The following is a 26,438-nucleotide window of genomic DNA, read 5'->3' on the forward strand; positions in this document are numbered from 1 at the left end:
CCAACTCTAAATCCCAGGACTCCCTCAGGCAGTCCGGAGATGCCTTTCCCTGTTGTCAGATGCCTCAAAATCTACCTGAACACACCCTAAGGAGGGTCGGAGAGGCTTGCGGCTGTTACTACACACATACACACGTACTGTACACATATGTACTGTGTGTGTGTGTGTGTGTGTGTGTGTGTGTGTGTGTGTGTGTGAAAACTCTACTTACTGTATAACTTTGGTTGAGTCATTTAAGCTCAATCAGCCTGTTCCTTCGTCTGGAAGCATAGGGATAATCCCTTACCCTCACAATCAAAGCGTCATTGTGAGGGCTGACGATGTTACACACAGACCAACAATAGCTTCCATTTATTCAGGGTCCACCTGGTGCCAGGCACTGTGCTAAGTGACCTACTAATGTTTCCTTATTTAATCCTGTGTGAAATGGGTACCATGGGGCCCATCGTGCAAATAAAGAAAATGGGCTAAGACATGTGAAGTAACTTGCCCAAAGGCAACCAGCAAGTAGGGTCCATGGCTAGGATTTGAGTAAGTCCAGGTCTATGTGACTTCTCAGCTCACGCTTTTCTCCCCACAGGGTCTGGCGTCTGTGAAAAGGCCCGGAAGTATCCAGTATCAGGTAAGCATTCAGGGGGATGAACATACCCTACGTTGGGGTCTCTTCCCCTTCTTAACACTGACTGGGGATGCTTTGAGGTGCTGGAGCATCCATGGCTCTGTTCCCACCCCTCCCACCTCTGTGGGTTTTACACAGTGTTGGGCAATCTGAGTCCTGGCTTTTCTTCTGCAAGCTCAGGGTTAGGAGAGACAACTAGTCAGAGAATTTATTTTCTTTTGGTAGTTCACACAATTGCCTCTAAGTATGGTTTAAAGTCTTGGTACGCTCAGTGTGGTCCCTGTACCAGCATCGATGGCATCATCTGGGGACTTGATACAGAAAAGTAACGATGTAAGAAATGCAGCGTCAGCTTATTGCTGTGTGGCCTTGGCTAACTAACTTAACCTTCCTACACCTTGGTTTCTGAGAAAGCTACACATCCTAATCCATAGCAACAGGGAAGGGAAGCTCTGATAGGGAAGTTCTCAGAATTTCTTTGTATACACTATTTCTTTTCTTCCCCCAAATCTGCATTCCTACTTTGTCCCTTTCTGCTGCAGTAATCTCATCTGTAAAATGAACTTAGTATTAGTTTTCATGGAATTATTAGGAAGATTAAAAGTGATAATGCATGCAAAGTGCCTGGCATATAACAGATGCTCAATAAACGTTGGTTCCTTGTTTTTTTTCTCCCACACCCCATTAAATACTGCCTTCTATTATTGTCTATGAGAATGCTATCTCCTTAGTGAGGCCCCAACCTTCTTAAAGGTAGAGAATGTTTCTGATGCTTTACTTTTATATCGGAGCACGTGATGTGCAGCAGGCACATAAATTCCATATATAACAGGCACCTACCACATGCTGGATACTATGAGTGGGCCCCAAAATGACCAAATGACCAAGAAACTGTTCCTGACTTCAGGGGACTTAATATGTAGAAGGGAAAGATGGATATAAGAATTAATTTTAGTTCAGCAAAAATAATAAATATATCAGAGATACTTCGTTTAAAACTATATATAGGAAAAACAACAAAAAAACTACATACAAGGACAGAGAAGAGATGGAACTGATTCTGACTGAGCAGAAGGCTTCCTGGAGGTGGGGGCATTTGAGTTCAGCTTTGAAGAAACAGGAGAATTTTGATAAGATTTTCCCATAAAGGGATGAGCTTCCAACCTGGGGGCTGAATCCTAGCACTGCATAAATTTACCCCACAGGTATTTATTGAGCACCTATTATGTGCCAGCCATAGTCCCATTTACTGAGATTATAGCAGGGAACAAAAATATTTGGTTTCTGCCATCACTGAATGTATATTCTGATTGGGGGTGATGGAGCAAGACAAGAAACATAAATAAAATATAAAGTTTGTCATATGATGGTGAGTTCTTGGGAGGAAATAAAGCACAGAAGGGGGAAGACAGTGTAGGGGATGGGGTTGCAAATTTTTAATAGAGGGTCAAATAAGGCTAAGGTGACATGAGAGCAGAGACCTGAGGGAGAGGAGGCAGCCAGTTCCCCCTATCTGAGGGAAGGACGTCCCAGGCGAGGAAATCTGTGCAAAGGCCCTGAGGCAGGAGCATGCATGGCATGTTGGAGCAATGACAGAAGTGAACGTGAGGGCAACATACCACTGCACTTGTTAAATGCCTGAAAAGAGGGAAGTGGCAGCCCCGGTTCCTTCAAACTGGTTCTATGGTGTTGTTGAATAAGACATGTAGGAAAACCACTCAGCCCCCACCCCACAGCTTTGCAGATCAGGTGAACACTCCTTCTGAAACATCTTTTTGAAACCATCTCTTGATGTGACTCTGTTCCTCACTAGACTGGGGGCAACTTGAGGCCAAGATGATACTTTATTCATCTCTGTATCTCCAGGGCCTACCAAAGGGTCCATGACATTGGTGGATACCCAGTAAATGTCTTTTGGGTGAATGGATGAATATTATCTATTCACAAATGTATTTACATCCTCTTAACCACATTCAAACTCTCATATACCAAACAGAAAGTAACCAGAAAGAGCTGCAAACTCTTTTACCAGGGCCTTACCCATGTCCAGGGGAACCAAGCCCATCAGACACATCTGAAAGACCTGCAGTCTTTAGTCTGAAGGAGAGAAGACTCTAGAGGTGCTCAGAGCCAATTCTAATATTTGAAAGGCTGTCATGGGAAAGCAAGGGTTGACTTGCCATGTGGTGCCCCATGGGAGAGAACAAAGATCAGAGAGAAGAAAGTTAGGGAGTAGATTTCTGCCCTGATAAAAGGAAGAACTTTCTAATACTGATTTATAAGGGTGTGGCTGCCTTGAGAGGTGGTAAGGGCCCCATGACTAGAAGTATGCAAACAGAGACCAGATCAATGTTTTATCAGGGGATGTGGCAGCAGTCAGCAAGATCGACTGATCCCTTCTAATGCTAAGATTCGAAGATTCTAAGTTATATTTTATTTATTTATTTGAGGAACAAGAACCAAGTTTCCCATTTGTTCATTTCTTCAAGTATTCCTTCGTGACATCCTTGGCCTGAGACTCTTCACCATAGTCCTTAACCACCACACAACTGCAACCAAACACTTTGCGGGGTTTTCCCTCTCTGTCAGTTTTCCAGAGGCCTACCCATTCCCCTACTTTCTTGTTGCCATCAACCTTAATTAGGTGCATTTGGTGTTCAGCACAAAGGGCCTCCACCAACTTGACATACATAGGCTCATCACAGTTGGATAGACGCCCACGAAGATGGGCTTGGTGCTTGTCTAAGGCTTTGGCAGCTTTGTGAATTCCATCTGCTAGGCCATCGTGGATGAGGGCAGTCTTTGACACCTCTTGTAAGGCACTATTAACGTCCATGACCCCTCCAGCAGCAATGCCTTCCTTGGCCATGGCGGTGGGTCATGGGTGGAGCCAAGTGGGTCGAGTGCACCTGAGCCTCTGCCTCCGCGCTACTGGGTATCAGCCGGGAAAGAGCTAAATTATATTTAACCCAACACTCCCAACTGGTTTCAGTTTATCCTGATTTCTAACCGAGGAAATAAAAAGAATAGAGAATAATTATGAAGCACCTACTATGGGCTAAACACTTTACGCACATCATTATTTAAATCTTCACAACCTATGAAATAGGCATTTCTATCCCTGTTTTACAGAAGGGGAAACTGAGCCCCAGAAAGTAGAAATAACATACCCAAGGTTATTTGGCCATAGAATAGCAGCCAGACCCATTTGATTCCAGAGCCTGTGCACTTTTTTTTTGTTGTGCCCTGGTTTCTTGAATATGTGCTCATTTGTATGCTAAACACACCTGCTGGACATGCATGGCACAGTGTGCCTGAGACTTTGAGAGAGCTGGGTTTTCTAGTACTATCTCCAAGTCCTCATTCTTTCCATTTAATTCCAATATATACCCTCAAACTATCCCATCCCCATCTTCTAACTTGGTTGTGCCTGGATCTAGTACATCACAGAATGAGTCTTGGAAAGGACTTTAGTATCAATCATCTTCAAGTCTGTTCTATAGATTCTAAAACTGAGGACCAAGGAAGGAGCAGGAGTTCACGGTCTTGAAGGAAAGTCAGACCTATGAATCAATAACGACAGCAGCAGATTATGGTTCAGTGTTATGACAGTTAGAAGGAGAGAGGGCTTTCGGAGATGAATTCAAAAAGATTGATAAGAAATAGCCAGGCAATAGATGGAGGGGAATTCCAACAGGAGGGGACAGCATGAGCATCCATTCCTCAAGGAGAGAGATCTGCCCCGCAGTTTATAGCCATTACTTCCAGGAGGCCGCTGATTGTTGATATAAACCCGAACTGTCAATACTGCTTCCAAGTTGAATCTGTGCTCAGATGTATATATGACATCTCCCTAGATCTCTGGCACAGATTCAGGAATCATTTAGGCATCTGAAATTTTGAGTGTGTCTGCTTTCTGCCAACAACAAACACTATCGAAAAAGATGGGACCCAGCCGTCCTTATTTTGAATTCCCAAAGTATTTAAAATTACACTGAACCAGTACTAGGTTATTTCCAGAGGTTACATTCTGGCTTCCTAAGTAGATGTAATTTCCCCAGAAGCTGAGAACTCATCATGTGGCATCAAGATGGCAATGAGCAAAGCACTTGTCCCACAGTGGGCATTCAATATAAGCTTGCTGAACTAAATGCATTTCTTAGTGGACTCTAAATCTCTTAAGGGCAGGAACATGAATCTGATTAATCTTGGTATGACCAATGTCCGGCACATAGTAGGCTTTCAAATAAATCTATGTCGAATGGATGAATGAGTTAACAAATTCAACAAGTGAATAAATAGGAACAAAAATAGTTATTTTGGGGAGGCACCTGAGTGGCTCAGGTGGTTAAGTGTCTGACTCTTGATTTTGGCTGAGGTCATGATCTCAGGGTCATGAGATTGAGCCCTGCATCGGCTTTGCTCTGGGTGTGGAGCCTGCTTGAGATTCTTTCTCTCCCTCTGCCCCTCCCCACACTCTAAAAAAAAAAAAGAAAGTTATTTTTTTGAGTGCTTACCATGTGCCAATCACTGTACTGAGTGCTTTGTTGTTTTTTTTTTTTCAGCTTTATTGAGGTATAATTGACAAATAAGATTGTAAGATGTTTAAAGTGTACATTGTGATGATTTGATATATGTGTACATTTATTTACTTACTTATATTTTTGGTGAGAACATTCAAGTTCTAGCTGAGTACTTTATGTCTATCATCTCATCTACTCCCTAAAACAATCCTACAAGTAGGCATTATCACTGCCATTTACAATCAAGAAGACCAATGTCCAGAGGCCTCAGATCCCAAGACACAAGTCCATCTGGCTCCAAAGTCCATACAGGCTTTTAATAGAGTTTCCCGATTTCAGAGACAATCTCAACCAAACTGTTCAAGTAAACGTGAAACAAATCCTCTGTTACTGGGGTAAGGCATATGGAAACGCACAGAGTATATATAATGATTTCCAGCAGTTCCCAAAGCAGGAAGGACCGGTTACAAATCTACATTATTCCAAAAAGAAAGCCAACCAACAAATTCTCAAAGGAGTTTTTTTTTTTTTTTAACTTCTTTTGGTTTTCCTATAAAATAAGTTGCTCTAAATGATAGATCTTCAAATCTATATTTCAATAATAAACCCTTAAATGACAAAATGAAACTAATCTAAACCCTATTTTTCTTCTGTCTGTTCAGGGAAGAAAGGTGATTCATAAGATAAAAAGCTAGTATCAAGTACTTCGTTTTAAAAAAAGCTGAAAGGGAAAAATAGGGAATGTGCCAGGGATAATAGAAACATCAGTGACAACTACCTCACTCTCAGCATCTATCACACAAAGAGAAGTGTTCAGACTGATGACCCTGGGGCAATGAAACGTTCTTAATCGAAGCAACGTTCAATTAAATTATGTGCAGAATATTCTTTCAGACAGGAAAGAATAGTCAAACATTTAAACATATTTTTAACGAGGGTTGAAACAAAAAGAGGAGGATTTTGGCACACTCCCAGCTAGCCAGAGAAATGAACCAGAATTCTTAATTCTTGGTTAGCTTGCTCTCAGATAAAACAAAAAGGTCTGGATGTCAGACAGACAAGACTTGCTACCTAGAAGGGATGCGCACCCACAGGTGATTCCAGAAATGCAGCCGATGTTAGACAAGGGTCTAGCAACAAAGGAAGAAAAGGTAGAAAAAGTTATCAGGTTAGTACTAATTACATACACTGTAATTAGCCTTCGGGCAAAATGAGACTCTGTGGGTGAAATGTCTGTGGGTGAAAGGAAGTGCTGTGTTTAACACTAAAGACAACAGCTTCCAAAACTCCCATCAGACACTGTTTGTATAAAGCATGTGTGGAGGCTCCTGATATCATGTTGGGAGTTAGATTAAATGAGATAAAGTATGTGAGAGGGCCTGGCACGAGGTAGATGCTTCATAAATATTAACTGAATATAAATCTATTAAAACTGTCTCTATCCAAAGAAAATTCATGGCTCTCGATGAAGGAGGTGAGATAAATATTACTTGTCTGTGCAGAGAGAAATCAGGACATCAAATGTGAGCTGGAGAAGGACTTTGTCTGAGCATCTTTGTCAGCATGTCATTTCTGAAATGGGCTTGGGGCTCTCTGGCCTTGGACTTACCACTAAGAGCTGTGTGAAATGCAGAGATGGGTACCCCATCCCTATCATCAAGGAGTTCACCGATAGTAAAGTACCAGACAGGAAGCTCATGACCATGTTTGGGTCCAACAAATGTTAAAAGAGAAATTCTCCAGATCCATGAAAAAGAAAAGAAACAAGAAAAGCACATTTCCCCTTTTCCTTACCATTCAGTTTACGGATAAGCAATAAGACAAAATCAAGAAATAAAAACCAAAACCAAAGAACTCACGCAGAAATGGGTCCGTAGAGTAGGAATTAAGGAGGGAAGCCATCTTTGATTTTTTTTTTTAAAGCTAAGGGCTTCTCAGGGAATGGCTATACCGTGCCAGTGTGAGCAGCATCATTACACTGAGTCAAGTACCTGGGAGAGCTGAAAATGAAGGAATGCCCGGGAATGTGTGTGAGAATCACAATATGTAAACACCTTCAATGGCTCAGCTCTTTTGGGCAATGGAAAATGAAACGTCACCCCAACAGAAAACCAAAAGAACTCATGATTTAAGTCGTGCCCAGAACATGCTCAGTACTCAGTGACTTTCAACAAAAATGCCTAAAACGTGATGGGGCTGCACTGGTGCTGAAGAGATTGGACCCATCTGGCACCATATCTGGTTTCTCTTGGGAGCTAATAAGACTTTTCTAGGACACCAAGGCCTCCACTTGCACACCCATGTGCAAAAGAGGACCCCACCTCTTTCTTAAAAGAAATGAGGTCATCAGGTAGGAACTATTCTAAACTGCCCCCTTCCCTTCTACCTGCAAACTTCCCTTCTACCTGCAAACCTTAATGGAACTCCATCCCTCCCTCCTGGCTTAGAACAAAAGTCCATAAAATGCTGGAGAATAAAGGTTCCAAGGGGAAGGTTACGAATTACATCATTCCTTTCAGATTTATAATGCACATTAGCACAGACTCAAAAGACGTAGTGATAAAAAGAAACCCCGTTTTAACTTGGTTCACTTCAGTTTCCCCAAACTCATTTGGTCACAAAACCTCTTTTTAAAAAAACATATTACCTATTAAACACCTTTGGGAAGACTTTTAGATGAGATTCCCAAATGACCATTACTCTTTGAAACAGGACTGAATACTGTCTCAGGATATAATTACCCTGAGCTGGGGGTTCTGGGCCTGTGCTCTGAGTTATAGTTCCTGAGATACTAGAGGGGCCCACAGAAAAAAGGAAACCAAGCCAGAGAGCACTTCTAAGGTCTCTTTTCACTGTAACAGCCTATGATTCTGTTTCTTAGAAGACATCACATAGACTTGCGTCTGGGGTAATCTAGACATAGAACAAAGATGCATAGTGGGGAGGGGGTCAGACATTTGAAGATGTATTTTCATGTTGGTACAAGTCATACAGGTCTGATTCCTAGCTCACGAGGTGTCAGTGGTCAGCGTGCAATCATTCAAGGAGTTTCACGCGGAGAACCAAAGACCCAAGGAAAAAACAAAACATAATGGTATTTGGCTAATGGACACCCAAGCAGGAGCACACATACAGGTGCACACCTGCCACATTATCTATGCTTAACTAACTAGGCACATGAGCCTGGGAGCCAAGAGAGTACTGCAGATGAAAAAAGAGACAAACATGGGTTCAATCTTGCTCTGACACTTAGAAGTTGTGTGACCTTGGGGGCGCCTGAGTGGCTCAGTCGGTTAAGCAGCTGCCTTCAGCTCAGGTCATGATCCCAGAGTCCTGGGATCGAGCCCCACATCAGGTTCCCTGCTCAGTAGGGAGCCTGCTTCTCCCTCTTCCTCTGCCCCTCCCCCTGCTTGTGCACACGCTCTCTCTCAAATACATAAAATCTTAAAAAAAAAGAGTTGTGTGACCTTGGACAAGTTACGTAAGTTTTCTGAGCCTGTTTCCTCACCTCTAAAATAGGGCTAATTATTATTACACCTCACAGAACTGCTGTAAGAATTATATTACTATACACCAGGTGCTGTTCTGAGTGTTTTGTATGTATTGATGCTCACAATAATCCTATCAATATCCCTATTTTACAAATGAGAAAACTGAGACACAGAGAGGGTAAGAATTTCCCTTTACACAGCTAGTAACTAGTAAGGCTGGGATGCTAACTCAAGCCATCTAGCTCTTCATTACCGGGCTATCCTGCCTAGCACAGTTCCAGATTATAGTAGGTGCATGATATTCCCTGGGAAGACACAGACACACACACACAAATACACAAATCCCCTACACTTCCTCTTACTCTCTGGGATTTAAAATGTGCTGTTTTTGTCATTAGTTTATTACACGGGCAGTTCAAGTGGGCAGCATGCAGACACCAGCTTCCCAAACACGAGGATCCTATGTGGCTGCTCAAGGAACGGAAGAACGAATTCAGCGCTGAGAAATGTTAGTTCATTCTGAATGATGACTCACAACCACTATTTTCACAAACAGCCTGCTAATTAAACTTTCTTATGAACCCTGCTAACCAATTTTTCCAATGCATGGAGGAAAAATCATTCATTATAGACCGGAATCCAAAATCTAATATTAACAGCACAAGTAGAATCTGTGGCATTGTAATTTGATCAGCTTGAGCATTAATAATAGTTAGACACTGATGTCTGAGAGAGTTAATCAGCTTTTGTTGAGATGCACGTAGATAACTGAACAAAACATCTGGAAAGCAGACTAGAAAGCAAAACTAGCTTATCACAAGGGGTATAGTATTTGCTTTACCCTCATTAAGTCCCCTGCTTACAATGTCCTGTCTTCTAGGTGACCATAGTAATAGCCTGAATTGGTATAGCACTTTAAAGACTTACCAACACATTAGCAGCTCATCTCATGTCGACACAGTAAGGTGGAAAGAGCCAGTGTCATTATCCCCATTTTATGTGCAACAATCTGAGGCACAGAACGGTTTGACCCACTGAAAGTCCCATAGCTGGAATGAGAACTGGGTGGATCCTTCCACTTTATCATGTTGCCACTCATAAAGGTAGCTTGATTTTAAAAACAATCTCAGAAATCATCCAGGCATTTTCAAATATTGAACTAAAGGCTTTCATTTACAGTCTTCCAGAACCACTAAAACTGCTGTTCATTATTACTGCAGCTATTTCTGAGGTTTGCTGGAATACACCCTACGCAGCCGCATGCCAGACTCAGGATGAAACAGCAAGAACGCGAGGAGCCCTCTCCGTGGAGGTCTCTGGCTCCCACTGGCAGGAGCATGTGGCCAGACACACATGAGTACACAGACAGTGTGGTCAGTCACTTCAAACAACATGAGTTTTGGTTTCCTCATCTAAAGAACAGGGCTGCTATTACCTCTCGGGATTGTGGTCAGGATTAAATGAGCTAACAAACATAAAGCAACTGGCATCCAGTGGTGCTTAATAAATGTGAGGTCCCATTCCACTCTCCTGCCATCTCATACAGCATCTCCTACTTCCTCCTTGGAATTACATAACTGAGGCCTGAGCCTGGAACAGATAGATACCTACTTTTCCTTCCCTCTCTCTTTCTCCATCTGTTGGCCCAGGGGCAGGACACTTAGTGAGAAGAGGGAAGGACTCGTGAGATCCAAGGGGCCCTTCCCATTTATAGGTTGCTTCGGTTTACGAGTGCCTCCACCGGCATCAGCTGGTTTGAATGCCAAGTACCAAGCAAAGAAGGTAAGGTAAGGATCTGTCTTCTTACTGCGTGCCGAGAAAATGGAGGTCCATAGAGACAGAAGGACTAACGCCAGGCCAGGCACATACCTATTCAGCGTGTGCATGAGGGGGGTTGGGGGCTGGTGCAGGACTTCCACTGATGTCTGTCTCACTGCTGGTTAGTTCACTGAACTGTGTCTGGTATTTCTGACAAGGAAGCATTTGGGGTGTGTGTGTGTGTGTGTGTGTGTGTGTGTGTGTGCGCGCGCGTGCGTGTGTGCTGGGGAGTGTGGTGCACTGGGGTAGTGCTCGCTTTTTTTTGTATTTAGAGTGTGGTCTGTCTCATTGGGAAGGCTCCCCTGACTCGCAAGGGGCACTGGGAAGAGAAAAGGTGGCTGAGGACTAGTTCCAGTTTGCGGGATCAGGACCGGGAAGTGAGAGTAACATTTGATTTTCCTGTTTGCTGCCCAGCTCAGAGTCCGGGGCAATGGGGAACCTGCCAGAACTCACTGTAGGAACCCTTACCAGGAAGATGGAGGCAGAGGACTGAAGTGCCTATGTGTCCAGCTTCAGGGTTTGACGGGACAGGCAAGACTGAAGAAACCCAGAAGCTGGTAATACCTCAGTTCACAGCAGCAAGAACGGAAACCCAATTCAGAACACCCGCTTTGGCACATTATTTACAAAAACAGGTACTCCACTCAGGCAGCTTCTCTCTGTCACTGCCTGCCCTGGCCAGAAAAAAACATGTCAATCAATCCAACATGGGTTCAAGCAGAAAGATGAGGAAGGGAAAACTCTATGTATGTGATTTCAGGCTTCATATCCCTCCCTGTATTACATATAGCTGGCAAGTGTCTCCACAGAAGTCTGTGGGCTAAGGTGGGTGTGAGGGTAGGGGGGCAGGGCTGCGATCCTGCTTACCACTTGACAATGGGATCAAGGTTGTCACCATCTATTTTTCCTTGATGTAAAGAAAACTTGGGCTAGGTGGTGTTTTACTTCTTGGAAAAGTCCCCTAGCCACATTTAATTTAATTTTCCTTCTGGTTCTCCTTTTACCATTCATTCTACACACATTTTGCTCTACCTTGCTTTTTAAAAAAATCCATGGCTATTTTAATTCTAGCTCTTTTCCATATTATCTTATAAAGCCAATTCAAATCCTTTTTCAATCAAATGGCATGTAAGTAAATAAAAAGGCAAAAAGAGGAGGCAGGACAGGCAACAAGCAAAGAAAAGAAAAAAGAGAAGAAGAAAGAAAAAGGAAAATAAGAAGCCAAGTGCTTTTGATTCAAGTCTTCCTTGGGCTGCACTGGCCTCATTTGTAAAGTGAGTACAGACATTGTCCATATTGGCTATTTCAAAAGGGTCAGATGAAGTACTAAAAGTAAAAACCTTTGAAAACAAACACAAATGGCAAATATTGGGGATTATTAAGTATACATTTTATTCCATAGCACCAATAAAATGATTTAATCTGATTCAAGATGTTTGTGATGAGAAATTCCATTAGCAGCCTTAGGAATTAGAGTAATTACCCTAACTAGCTGTATCCACTTAATGGTAATGGGACCTTGCAGATCACCAGACATCCAACTATAAAACAAGGGCCAAGCAGAAAGCCAAACTTAGAAGTCAGCAAGAAACTGAAGGAGGTGGAAAGAGAGTCACTGAGAGAACATGTACCTGACCTCAGCAGGATAAACAATGATTCTCAAATCATAGACATCATGGGGAGTCTGCAAATTGTCCACCTCCTTCTGTGTTAGGTCGGGTTATTTATTAGTAAAGTAGAAAAACACAGACTTTGGAGTCTGACAAACTTGGGTTCAAATCTCAGCCCCACCGCTTATTAGCTGTGACCTTGGATAACTTACTTAACCTTTCTGAGCTTCAGTTATTTCATCACCCCAAAGGGGGCACTAATGCTTACCCACAGAACAGTCTTGGCTGTTCCATTCACTATCCCTTGAAGAGGTCTCTGAAACTTGGCTCAGCTACTTCCTCTTCACGGACGGATCTCCCACAACCTGCTTTCTACCGGGATCAAGGCTCACTCCTATTTGACACTTGTTCCGAGATCCCCAGCCCACTGTCCTCTGTGTCTCCTCTGAACACCTATAGCTGATGTCTTCATATTCATTCAGCAGAGGCAGAGTGATAAGGTAACAGAAAGACCGCAGACTTTGCAGTCAGACAGATCTAACCCCACACTCCAGCTAGCTGATTCTAAGTCTTGGCTTCCGTGTCTATAAAATGGGGATAATACCACTGATCATACATAACTGACAAAGCTTCAACGAGATAACACAGAATCATACGCCTGACCCTGTAGCTGACACACAGCAGACAATCCATCAAAACTCCAACTTCACTGTATTGTTATGAGTCTGTCTGTGCTAATGAAATTAATAGCCAGGGTCAGGAAGGGTGAGTTTGGACCTTGGTGAAAAACAAAACAAAAAAAACCTTCCACAAGACAGCAAAGGTGGGTGTGTGGTGATGTGCATCCCAGCCCCCTCCAGACCTGCAGGTTGTTGCAGGGCTCCCAGATTTGTCCTGGCTTCCCCCATCACTGCCCTACTAGCAGCCACATGTGGGCACAAACTATGTCTTATCCTCTCTGGCTTCCTCACAGACCCTGATACAGAATTTAAGAGAAGAGAGGGACAGGGAATAACATTAATTTGGTCTGAGAGCACAGACACTAAATAAATACTGTTGGCTGACTGAAAATGTTTTACAAATGTAAAAGCCTTATACAAATATATGGTCTTTATCTGATTTTATCTTCTCTCCAAACTAGAAATATCTTCTCCCATCAAAGCTCAATTTGGGGACTGTAGAAAAAATAAAAGGCAACTTAAAGATCTTTAGTTCTTACAAGGAATAAAGACAGATACAGAGTTCATCAGTTAAGAGCGGTAAGGGAGATGTGGAATGGGGTGGGGAAGGCAGACTGAAAAGAGAAATCACCCTGCCACACCTCCCAGAAGACAAGAAAAAAAATGAATTTCCCATTAACACATTTCAGAAAGCACTTTCCTCCTACCCTGAAGCTGATGAATTACATTTTTTAGATAATGTGTGGAAATTTCAGCTTGACATTACCTTCTTCCTTGGTTCCTAGTCTCAATCAATCAGGTCACACAGAGAAGAGGGGAGGGATTGAAGGAGGGAGTGTGTGTGGGGTGTGTGTATGTATGTACTGGGGGAAGGACGGGAGGCTGGGTGAACAGGGAATTGGTCCTACGAACCAAACAGTCAGCTAAAGTACAGAAATAGAAAATCCTTAAAATACCCAGGCCTGATTCACATCCTAGGTAAAAATCCTTTGAGACATCTCTCCTGGGATGTGAGAATACTTTCCTACGGTTATCTGAGTTTGGAAGCAGGGCAGAACCATCTGATATGGAAGGGAAGATGAAGGCAAAGACAGCCAGGGGGCAAAAGGAAACCATACCTGGTCTGTAATCCTGACTACTGCCATCCTGGGAAAAGAATTATGTCGAAAGAAGCAGAATGTACCTGTACAAATTCTAAACCTCACAGCTCCACTCAGTTGCCAACTTATACTAATTAGAAAGGATGGGAGGTCTCTGATTGCCCCTGACGGGTGTGTAAGACGCACAATGATTACATAGTTTACTGTCTGCGCTTAACATTCTGACATTTTCCAAGTTCCCCTTAATAAGGGAGACCCCTATGCTCCCATTGTGTAACCCCACTGGGCTGCCAAAGCTTCTCCATAACTAAGTATTTTCCACTCACCCCAACAATAATCCATTTCCTTCCCCAAGTCAACGCATCAGAACTCTTTCATTCTTCTTTGTGGAATACATATAAGATGACTGCAGGGAGGTGATAAATAAAATGACAGATGCGAATCTGCCTGATTTTCCTCTGAAATCAAGAGACACATTGCACGGTACCAAGCACATTTTCAAAGTCAGCAACAAAATGTGCTGACAAATGCTGCTATCTCCTCCACCCTTCCCATCACTAATGGATATCCCTCCGACGTGCATGTAGGAAAGTTCATTTAGCTCATCAGTATCTTGGGATTTTCTTGGATTATGCACAATTGAGGCTGGGTTTTAACTATGCTTAACTTTAAGGTAGCATCCATTTTAATACAGTGCTTGCAAAAGAAAGAAAAGGCGAACACAGTGAAGAGTATTTTGTGAAGAAACAAAATCTGAAGTTAAAAACCACTCAGTCTGTTCTTCCTCATTCAGGCAAGCGGTGACCTGCTTAATTAAAAAACCTCTGGTACTTACTATTTTTTTTTAATGCATTGTATACTCTTTATCAAAACAAAAGATTTTGAACTCTAATTCTGTTTTCCCTGAACTAAAAGTTTTCATTCCCTAGGTAACAAAAGCTGAGTTGGTTTGTAAAGGGGAGAAGTCAGTTGAGTATTTTTAGAGAAACTGCCAAAGATAAACTATAAATTGGACAACTTGTGATAGTCAGACAGTCCTGGGTTCAAGTCCCAGCTCCCCTACTTGGAAGCTAAGTCATCTTGGACTAATTACTCAATCATTCCTAAATCCAAGTTTCTTCATCTGTAAAATAACCGTCTTGAGGATTACATGAAATTCCATCTACTGATCTCAGCACAATGCTTAGCACATAGTAAGTGCACAATAAACACTGGTTATCATTATGAGTCTCCAAGAAATCCCAATTTACTATTTAAATGAGCTACTATGCTTAAAGCATCTAATATAGTGCCCAGAATGTACATAAGGCACACACAAACATACAAAAGCTGCTGCTATTATTTTTTTGTCTTTGCTAAGTGATGTAAGAAAATATGCCAAAAACTCACCTTAGGGCTGAATTCACATTTTAGGAGTGAATTAAAAGCACTTTCATATTTTAGAATTTTTCAGGGTCTTTTATTGTTTTATAAAGTTACCTCAGAAGTAAAATTCAGTCACATTCCCATAGTGCCCTGTAAGTCCAGTTCCTTGACAGTATATGAGGTAACCTACAGCAGTCCACAGCCCTCACTCTCCTTTCCATCTTCACCCCAAGAGACTATTCCATGGAATGCCTCCTGGTCTTGTGCCCTAACACACCCTCCCACCCCCCACTGCCGTAGTCCATGTCCTGCATGTCACCTACTGAGAGGGACACATGGGATTAGTAGCATTTTCACAAATCCGAGAAAGAACAGAAGTTACCCACTGTCACCAAATCAAAACTGAGTTGGTTCCTTTAATTAGAGATGTGATTCCAGATACAAAAGTGGTGGCAAAGCATTATTCACCCTGATGTCCACAGTAGTGAAGGTATTTTTTGCCTTGTTCTGCCTTTTCCACTGAATGATAACATTAATTAAGCCAAAGACATGTGTTAGAAAGAAAGAAAAAAAAAGAAAGAGTGGGCTAGAGGTGAGGTTTAGGAAATGCTATCTTTGCCTGTTGGGGTGCAACTCTAACTGGCTTCATTCTTTGGTATGTTTAACTTCATCTGGCAACGCTGCTTCATCTTAGATCGCTGTTTCCAAAGAGGCATGTCCCAGCTCTACTTCCTGTGTCCAAAACACAAAAGAATAAAAAAGTCTTCTGTTCTTAGACTGGAATTTTAGCTCTACACTTTTGCTTTCCTTCCCTCTACCTAAATTCTAACCCTATCTTTCAAACCTCTCCCAGCAGCTCCAGCTAACACAGACCTCACCCTTTATCAACCATCTATAGTCCTTACAGTCTGCTCCATACCCGGGTCACTCCATATATTCAGCTTTATCATGGATAACGTTCAGTTTGGACCACTCTGTCCTTAAAAACCTCCCTTCAGAGCTCTTACCTGCCTGAAATGGATAAACAAATTATACTGCATGGGCACATGAAGAGTAACATCAAGTAAAAATATAATTCTTCTTGATCGCTACGATGCAAATAATCACACAATCTAGATAGGCAGATCAAACTGTTTGTTGTTGTACACTGATTTATTTCTGGGGATTTTTTTTTTTTTTTTTTGGTTATTTTTTCTCTCCTTTCTCTATTCCTTTTAGAGAGGGGTGATGACAAGACAGACAATTATTAAAATGTAATTTAGCATTCCAGCTCTGCTGGCTTTAAGACATTCCCTGAGCCACCTAACGGTATTCTGCCTAAGCCATGTTTCCTCCCCTAAAATAATGAGCATCTGTAATGCAATCTCAAAGCCTGAAAAAACAAAAAGGCAACAAAATTAAAAATTAGAAATTAATTCAACTCTCTGCAGTTCATGGGAATAACAGAATTTCTACCAGGGGTTTGATGTTTTCTTGCCTGAGTCTCTAGGTTGCACGAAATCTCGCGGGCCACATACCACTTCCCTCTCTCTCCAGCAGCAGGGCCTGCAGGTGGATGCAGGAGAAAAAGGAAGAACATGGCTTCCGGGGCCATCAAGTGTCCACGGCTGCACACAAAAGCAACTTGGGAGACATGTTTTCTCTCCCTGGTACCTAGATTATCCTGATAAGTGTCCTTTCGCAATTGGAAAAAGAAAATCTAATATCTCTGAGAAGATAAGTAACAGAGATGTCCAAAAGCACTGTAACAGAATCTTAAACCTGGCACTTTCAGTAAATTTGGTTCTACTCTGAAGGCTGAGTTGTATCCCCAGAGGATGATAAATATTGTTATCTTTGCCTCGTGTCATACACAGGAGTCTAGTTGAAAGCCGTGGTGCATGAGGTAGACTCTCCAGAGGGTGGCTGGCAACTGCTATTCAGATGCTCACAATGTTTCATTGGGTTATGGGGTGAGGGTTAGGCAGGGGTCTTCACTCAACACCAGCAGGGGCACCCTGCCCGTACTTCCCCGTAAGATCATGCTTTTGCAATCTGGGGGTGAACCCCAGCTCCACCATCTGGTAATACCTGTGCTGCCGGGAGAAGTTACTTGACCTCACAAAGTTTCAGTGTCCTCATCTAAGAAAATGGAGGCTTGGAGACGCCTGGGTGGCTCAGTCATTAAGTGTCTGCCTTCGGCTCAGGTCATGATCCCAGGGTCCTGGGATCGAGCCCCGCATCGGGCTCCCTGCTCAGCGGGAAGCCTGCTTCTCCCTCTCCCACTCCCCCTGCTTGTGTTCCCTCTCTTGCTATGTCTCTCTCTGTCAAATAAATAAATAAAATCTTAAAAAAAAAAAAAGAAAATGGAAGCTGTTCTCAGCGTTAAATCAAATAAGGTATGTTCAGTGCTTAGCAAGTACCTAGCATAGAGTAAGTACTTGATAAATGATAGCAATTATGTCCTCAGCACCAAACATTTAAGTCCATGCCCAAATTCCCTCTATGTGTTCTCAAATGGAGCATTCATTGACAACCCACAGCCAGGAGGGAACCCAGCCTACACGTAACACCATCAACAACGAGTCTCTCTCTCTTCCTCTTCCTCTCAATTTCTCTCTTAATTTGATAAGCCAGAACCTTCTAAGGGAATCCATTCTCTTAGGGAGTGGTTTGGGCTGGAAAATCTTAATCTTGAATTCTTATCTCTTCGCCACTTCCCACCCCCCAATCCTCCCACTAGATATTTAGAACTCCTTGTAAACTTCACAGGATCGAGATGTATTGAGATCTGTAGGAGGTGTTGGAGGAAAAGGGGGGACTGGGATGTTAAAAATCAGGGCAACAAAAATACCTATGATGTCATTCACCCTGACTTCTGAACCACCAGCAGCAGCCTTTCAACTGGGCTGGTGTTACACCTCACCTCTCCCAGCCTGTGTTATCACTTACCACCAAATGTAGGCCTCAGAGGTCTTCCATTAGAGCGATTCTCACTCCTTCCCCACCTCCCCACAGCCTTATCTCTCCCTCCTTCTCTGACTTTTAGCGTAGTCAATTAAACCTGAACAACTGGTGGATGGAGGAAATATGCTGCATCTATGGAATGGTACAGCAGGGACCAGTTTCACTGTTAATTTAAAATGCTAGAATTAATTAGGTAGTGTAAATGAAGAATTTAATAAGCGCTCTTTACAACCACAAGTTCTACTTTTATTAAACACTGCTACCAAATGAGGGCAAATATCTCTGGTCTCTCTATATTTCTTTGCCTCATTCCCATAAGTTCTCTGCAAATAAAAACTTTTTTTTTTGCCTGAAATTTAAAAAATGCATAATTATAAATTTATGCCTGAATTATATTTCTGCTTTCAACCCATAAGCTTCTTCTTTAAGCTCAGATGCTACTGTATGTCTCTGCTTGTGCTGGAGAGGGTGCTAAACAAACCAAAGTTGACAATTTTGGTTTTGTATACCAAATTAAAGGCTGTCTTCGAAGCTGTCACTCCTATTCAAATCCACTCGGTGAACTACCAAATTAGCATTCTTTCAGTAAAGGAATCTGCTTGTTTAAACATGTGTCTTTAGAAAACAAGGAACAACACCATGAATCAGTACTTTTCAAAAATCTCACTACAGTTCTAAGGGAATTCTTTTGAAAAGGTGATTAATAATATTCACTAATATAGCTGGCAGAGTCCCTATTTAGAAGGTAAGCCTCCACCAAAAATACATTTTCTATACAGGAGTGGGAGGAAGAATCATATGGTTAACTGGTTTTAATTTTGTTTGAATTATCATCCTATTATATAAAGATTATTCAGAAATCTAAACATTGGCTTCCTGAGAGTGCAGGCAATTCTGTTAAAGGATGGATGATCCAGCTCTCTCAGATAAGATCATCAAAGTCCTGGCCCTATTTGGAGACCTTGATAAAATTTCTCTGTTCAGCCGCGCTCCTTGTAACATACTACCTGTATCTATAACAATAACATCTCCCATTTAGTGAGAGACCACTAGGCGCTAGGCATTACGCTAGGCAGTACTGTACATATATCCAGGCTCTCATTTCATCCTCCCAGTAAGCCCTTTGAGATAAATACTCTTTTCTAACTTTATAGGTGAGAAATTATGTTTGGAGGGTTGGCTTTTATTTTCAACAGTCATTTTAGTTTTATGATTTTGCAAAGTGTTTAATTTATATGGGAGACGGATTTACACGTGAAGTGGAAGAACTGGAGAACACATACAGCGACATGCACACAGGTACACTGGATTCCCCTACTGAAAATCAAGATGATGGGCCTTCCTATTTTAATGACAGGGTTTCCTTTTTCTAATATAGGCCAGTTGCTTGTCTCTTAAACTTCCCAGCAAAAGGGAAACAAAAGTCAATCCTGAAAAATGCCAGATACTCAGCTGAGTGCACGAGATTTCAGGAGCCGAGCGCCACAGCACAGGGAGCAGCTGCCTCACCGTCGTGAGGCAGCCCGGCCGTCTTCTGAGGAAATACACTCACTTCCAAAAAGATTGCAGGGAAACTTTACCCCAAAGAATTAGAGCGTCTGGCAAACATTAGGTCCTCAACAAACAGTGGTCGATTCGGAAAAAATCAGAGGCTAAAAATTTCAAGTGTTGAAGTTGTTTGGGTATTGTTTTACTTTCAAGTAAAACGTCTCTGGCTTCTCAAAAAGTATCTTCAAAAACTAAACAAAACGAAACGAAGTAAAATACCTCAACTGCAGATCTTCATTAAACTTCTCCTTTCTACTGCAGCGTAGTTTTATTCCAGAATAATATGCTATCCTTAGAGCCTATTTCTCCCCAGGGACAATGGGCAGTTGGGAACTCCTTCCAAAGTCCACAATGGCCCCCCTTTAAACCACTGTCTCAGACACATGGAAGAACACTGGACACACACAAACCAAATGCCTGAGAAGAAAGGAAGAGATAAAAACTAGTGTGGAGTACAGGGAGGGCAGAGGGCAAATGGAGAACTATAGAACAAAGGGCAGGGGTGGCTGATGGAGAATAAAAGGGGATCAAACTGAAGGGTTATTTCACAAAAAGTAAAGCCCAAGGAAGCTCCAACATCCTCATCTGCTTCCCAGTCCTCCCAATCTGCAATCTGGTTTTATGTAGAGTACACACATGGGTGCCATCCTCAAATGCAGGATACACACTGCAGACACTCAGATGCATTCACCGTCTGTGTGCATTTCTGCTAAGGTCTGTACATCTAATGGAACAATGTAGCTGCTAATCCTAAGCCTAGAATATTGAAGAAGAGCATACCTGTAATTTTGTCTCTCACGAGTTTGCAGGATTCTATTTCACCAATGCTCCCAAAGAGACTCCTGAATTCCTCCTGGGTCATATTCTGGGGTAAATAGTTGACTATGAGGTTGGTTTTGCTGTCATCTGTGGCTGCCCCTGTCTGCATGGGAGAAGGACAGTTTCTATTGTTGCTGGAGGGTCCATTGCTTGTATTGGATGTCGGGCCATTTGACACCTGTGGCTCCATGGTGCTAATTATCTAAATAAAAATAAAAATAATAAAAATAAGCCTCCTGAAATCTTAAAGACACAAGTAAAGTCTCTTTCAAGATTTTGTTTTATTTTATGTTTTGAAAAGAAAGAGAACAAGACAAAGCAAGATGGAGCAAAAGAGACTGGGTTGTGAACACAGCCAATTTAGAAGCATGTTAAACTCCCCTCGCTATTTTTAGGCCAGCCCGTAGATTTTGAACACAGACTAGAATGCAGTGAGAACTCTCCCATTATTTTGTTAATGAAAAGCTAATTCCTGTTTTCATTACACAATCACTCTCAGAAATGTATACTTAAGCCACACCAAATTATAATTAAAATGTAAAGTAATAATCATGATTAAAATTATAGTTCCATTAAAGCTGAAAAACTAAATATAGAGGGTTACGCTCACAAGATCAAATACAGTACCTGTTTATTAACTATCTCACAAAGTAAAATGACATTAAATTAAGTGGGGCCGTTCCATATGGGAAGGGTTTAGATTTTCACTGATGCTTAAGCACTGATCAAACTTCAGATTTCATACCCACATGCTGGGGAGCTACGAAGTCATCTAATGGTTTTTCTCCCTAGCCGCTCAGTGACTGTTTCTCCTGGACCTCTAATAAAATAAAAAACATAAAGGAAGAGCTCTCTCTAGGCCTCTACCTTAGGTCCAGCACAGCCCGAGGCTATCCTCTCACACTTTACTCAAAAAGTAAAAAGCTTAAATTTAAATTAAATTTGGATTCAAATAGTTAATTAAACAAAGATTTCCACAAATGTGTGAACTGTTCCAGGCAGCATGCATGGGGAAAAAAGAGATGAATAAATCTCAGTCTCTACCCTCAAGGAGCTTAGAGTTTACTGAGGACGCTTAGAGTTTACTGAGGACATAGACCGGCAAACAGCTCCCAGGAGGACAGTGGGCATAGAGTAGGGGAGGAATTAGCCCTTCTTTACAGGATGGGATTCAGGGAAAGTACTGAGAAGATGAAGCTGGAATACGTTCTACATGGAAAATGGATGTAAGCTCATGGAGCCTGGTTATGAAGAGGTCCTGTGTGGCATGACAAACACAGAATCACAAAACTGCAGAGCCAGAACGCACTTAAGGAAATAAAATCTAGTCCAAAACTCTCATGTTTGAGATGAATTCCAGAAACACCCAGTGAATTCTGTCATCAGTGGGAAACTGGGGCAGAGTCTGGGCCTGCACCCAGGTTTCCTGGCCCCAGATGGAGCCCACTTTTCTGCTCTATCCCATCACCATCTCTTACTCGTCCCTCATGATAGGACTTCAGTCGCCTCTGACCTTGATCAATTCTTTGGAAATGGAATCATGCTCTGCCATTCACCAGCTGTGTGACCTTGGGGAACGGACAGAAACTCTAGAAGGCTGTTTTTCTCATTTGAAAAATGGGAACAATGCCACCTGCCTTGCAAGGTGGTGACATGAGGTATAGAAAACACCTGAATAGTGGTGGGAATGTAATTCACCATCATTGATATTTATTAAAGTCACTCTACCAATCGTCTGACGTGACTTCTCTCACTGAGTCCTCACAAGAAGGCAATATTCTCTACGTCTCATAGACGTGGAAAGCAAGGTTTAGCAGACATCTGATAACTAGCAGCTTCCATTATTATCACCATTTGGCTGCTGAGAGAATTTTGGGGGGATAAGCACTTTCATATACATGTAGTAAAGCATGCAAACCTTACAAAGAGAACACGATTCACACCAGAGTAATCACCTTTCAGATCGTGATTTAGAACATGACTAGCTTCCCAGAAGGCTTTCTTGTGTCCCTGCCTCCATCATTCACACTACCCCCCAAAGGTAACTGACTTTTAATCCATAGATTAGTTTTATCTGCTTTTGAACTTTATATACATGGAATCACACAATATGTACTCTTTTATGTCTTTTCACACATTGTGTCTGGATGTCATCCATGTCGTTAGATATAGTGGTAGGTTTTACTTGACTGCTGTAGAGAATTCCATTGTGAAATTATGAAAATATCACATTTTATTTACCTCTTCTGTTGGTAAACATTTCGGTTGTTTCTAGTTTTTAACTATTATAGATAATGCTGCTCTGAGCATTATGCACATGTCTCATGGTTTACATACACACACATTTCTGTTGGGAATATTCCTGGGAGTCTATTTTGGGGTCAGAGTATATGCATGTTCTGTGTAGTAGACACTGTCAGTATCTTTTTTATTTTTTATTTTATTTATTTTTTTTAAAAGATTTTATTTATTTATTTGACAGAGAGAGACACAGCGAGAGAGGGAACACAAGCAGGGGGAGTGGGAGAGGGAGAAGCAGGCTTCCCGTGGAGCAGGGAGTCCGATGCAGGGCTCGATCCCAGGACCCTGGGACCATGACCTGAGCTGAAGGCAGACGCTTAATGACTGAGCCACCCAGGTGCCCCTGTCAGTATCTTTTTTAAATGGTGGCACCAACCTACACTCCCACCAGCAAAGTTCCAGTTGCTGTACATCCTCATCAATACTCAGAGAATTTTTGGTTTTGTTTTGGTTTTTTTTTTGCTTATTTTCTCACTGAAGCGTAAGTGATAAAGTAAAAAAGGAATAAGTTTTTAGTCAAGGCAACAGCTGACTTAAGACTGTAGTTCTACCACTTATTAGCTATGTGATCTCAGACAGGTTACTTCAATACTCAGCCTTAGTTTCCTCTTTGTGAACTGGAATAAAGCCTCACATGCAGGTTTATCTTCAGAATGAATGCCTGGAGGCATTACGACTATTATTCTTCATCATGCCCTACGTAGGTGTTACTCTAATTGTTTTCTTTTCTGAATGATCACAAATGGGAAATGAAACCAAAAGAAAAAAAAAAAGAAGTCTCAAGAGGAGTCAGGGGAATAAGGCAGACTGAGGAAGGCGAGGAGCTTCTAAGATTCTTTACCATCATGTAAGTAACTTAAGTGGCTCCGCTTACCACATCATCAGAACTTCTTAGATTCAGGTCAACTGTGAGATTCTGGAAGGCTGGTCCAGACCGCAAGGAGAAAACAAAGGGTTTCTGAGAAGAATCTTAAATCAAGCTCTTCTCAGCACTGATAGAAGCTGTACCCAAACAAAGCCTATTCAGCTGCTCTGTCCAGGAAAACATGAGGGAGATGTGCCCAAGGGAGGCACATGCTAATGGAGATGATGTCGTAGAGCATCATCACAACTCCTGGCTGGAAGGCAGGTTTCTGCTCTGCCCAACTGTTGGGCCTCCTGGGTCTGAGCAGTGTCTCCATTTGCTGTGTTGTCTTGCTGCTTCACTAAGTCAGGTGTCCAGGCAACAAACCCAAGGAGCACTGCCAACTTGATAAGGAACTTAAAAACAGAATTTATCCAGTTCAGGAGGCTGGGCTGGCAGAACCACAGGGCTACCCAACTGCTACCTTTTGACTTACTGACAAGCCAGTCCCACAATCTCGAGAACACATTCCCTGCTCTCCATCCTTCTTAAGGCTGCCCCACAAACACCTAGAAAATATCCTGCACTGAGGCAGCTTTTGGGACATTAATGATGGAGTATGAAGAAAAATGTAAATCATACCTAAGCGTGCTGAGATTTTATGGGACCATGACTATTAAAGACGTGTGTGGTGAAAGCCAGCACTAGTCCATGTGAACATCTCACAGGTCTCCCTGCTCCAGAGAAGCCTAGGAAGTACCAAGTGCGCAGCAAAGTAATTTCAGTTCCCCAACCAGCTTTCTGATCTCCTTACATCTTATGTGGATTTCCTAAATTATGCTGGATGGAGTTGACCCCATCCGTAGGTCAGACAACCCTAATTAGGCCCAAACCTCTGAAAAGGATCCACGAGATGCAGGGTTTGGTACTGAGCTACTTCCACCGACCAAATCTATAAATTAGATCAAGTCATTCTTGGTTTATGGAAATGGAGCACTCTTTGCTCTGCACACACACTACACAGTTCTCGTTTTGTGTATTCAGGAAGAACCGATGAAAATACACACATGCACACAGAGTTTGCTCAATAAAAATGTACTAAACTGAGAAACACTTGCAAATGTGTTAATACACATCATGTAATAAGACCCCTCACTGGTCTTAATGATGCATCCCAGGATACAAGACAGGCTTAAAAAAAGAATCACAAATGTAAAATGTCAGAATGAAATCTGACACACAAGTGAATCGAGAGGATTTTAAAACATTACTTGGAAAATAAGAGAAATTGCCAAGATCTAAAGATATCAAACTCAAGAATATGAAACTATAATACTTTAAGGTTACATGATACATCTTAAAGAGAGGTCACCCGTAATCTCAATGTGGGAAACAAACCAGGGGTAAACATGTGTGTTAGCGGGAAGCATATCCTCCAATAAGCACAGAGACTGGCTCAGCAAGATCAGAACACTTCCTTCTCCAGGCCTTTGATATTCTAACAGCGCAATTTTCATTGCAAATAAATATATCAGTTACTCAAGTGTGCCTATGTACTTTCATGAAACCGTCTGTGTGGGTCACATGGCCAACTTTGCAGCTGACCAGGTTCCAAACTCCTGACTTGCCCTCCTTCCCTCTTCTGAATGGCAATTAAGAACAGAATTACAGTGAGCATCCAGGATAGAGCATTGAGGAGGTTCAGTTGACGTCAAACTCTAATGGTTGTACAAAGCACTGCATTAAATCTTTTATGTTCCTGTGATATATTTTAAGAAATATTGTACAGGCAGAAAATTTCAGGGATAAACTATTAGAGCAGTGCACAATAACGTAGGCACTCACATCCTGTCATTGTAAATGTCAATGGTTTGAATGACTAATTACTCACACTCAACGCATTAACCTCACCCCTCCCACCATTTTTTTTTTTTTTTTTTCCAGCAAAATATACAACAAAAGCAAGAGGGAAGGCCTCACACATGCAGCTGCTGGATCACCACTCAGGGTCATATCTCTGTGGAGGGAGGTAAGAAGCAGAGGCTGGGCTCAGCCTCTTTCTCAGGGTGCTCCTGAAAAAACCAGCCCTTCGTAGCATCTCCTTGACCACAATCCTGGGTCCTTCCAGATAGTCTTAAATACCTGCTCAATCCCATCTCTTATTATTGTCCACCCAAGGCATCTGCTACACTATTTCCTGGACTTGTCAGATCAAATGCACATTAAAAAAATAAGGTTTATTTCCACTCTGGCTAGATCTGGGAATGCTAGATGAACAGAGATAGAGCCCCAGAATGCCAAGCACCGTGTTGGGCCCCAGGGATACGGAGACAACAAAGACGAGGAGCTGGCCCTTGCTGAACTGAGTTCACAATGTGGGTGCATGACAGATATCAGAGAACATTAGGGACCACAGAGCCCAAAGCCATAATTTTAATGATGAGGAAACTGAGGACCAAAAAGGGGAAATGACTTACCCAGGGTGACATGGCTAGTTAGCGCAGGAAATGGGACTTGAGCCCATGTCTACACAAGAGTCCACAAGAGTACAGTGACAGCATACATGTGACAGTGCAGGCATGGACATTTAGATGAGGGTTTGCTTTTCCTTTTCTGGGAGGAGGCAGTGAGGGGTGGCCATATCATAAAAATGTAGTTGAACAGACATGAGGAGATGGGTCTACCTCCATATCTTACTGAGTCTGGCACTTAACAGTTCACAAAGAATGGTGACCTGAACTCTGAGCTCCACAGCACACAGACCACATCTGGTT

At 42.2% G+C, this 26,438-nt stretch overlaps 1 protein-coding gene and 1 pseudogene across 4 annotated transcripts in view; both read right to left on the reverse strand.

Moving 5' to 3' along the window:
* ELAVL4 (ELAV like RNA binding protein 4) overlaps positions 1-26,438 on the reverse strand; it is a 138,497-nt gene that overhangs the window by 28,266 nt on the left and 83,793 nt on the right. For all 4 annotated transcript variants that reach the window (XM_036123048.2, XM_036123049.2, XM_036123047.2 and 1 more), the window contains exon 2: positions 20,481-20,721. In XM_036123048.2, coding sequence (XP_035978941.1) covers positions 20,481-20,721 — 241 coding nt within the window. The remainder of the gene's footprint in view (positions 1-20,480; positions 20,722-26,438) is intronic.
* On the reverse strand, positions 3,096-3,488 carry LOC118555150 (small ribosomal subunit protein eS12 pseudogene; annotated as a pseudogene).

This window comes from Halichoerus grypus, chromosome 5 (assembly GCF_964656455.1).
Source record: "Halichoerus grypus chromosome 5, mHalGry1.hap1.1, whole genome shotgun sequence".
Lineage (NCBI taxonomy): Eukaryota > Metazoa > Chordata > Mammalia > Carnivora > Phocidae > Halichoerus > Halichoerus grypus.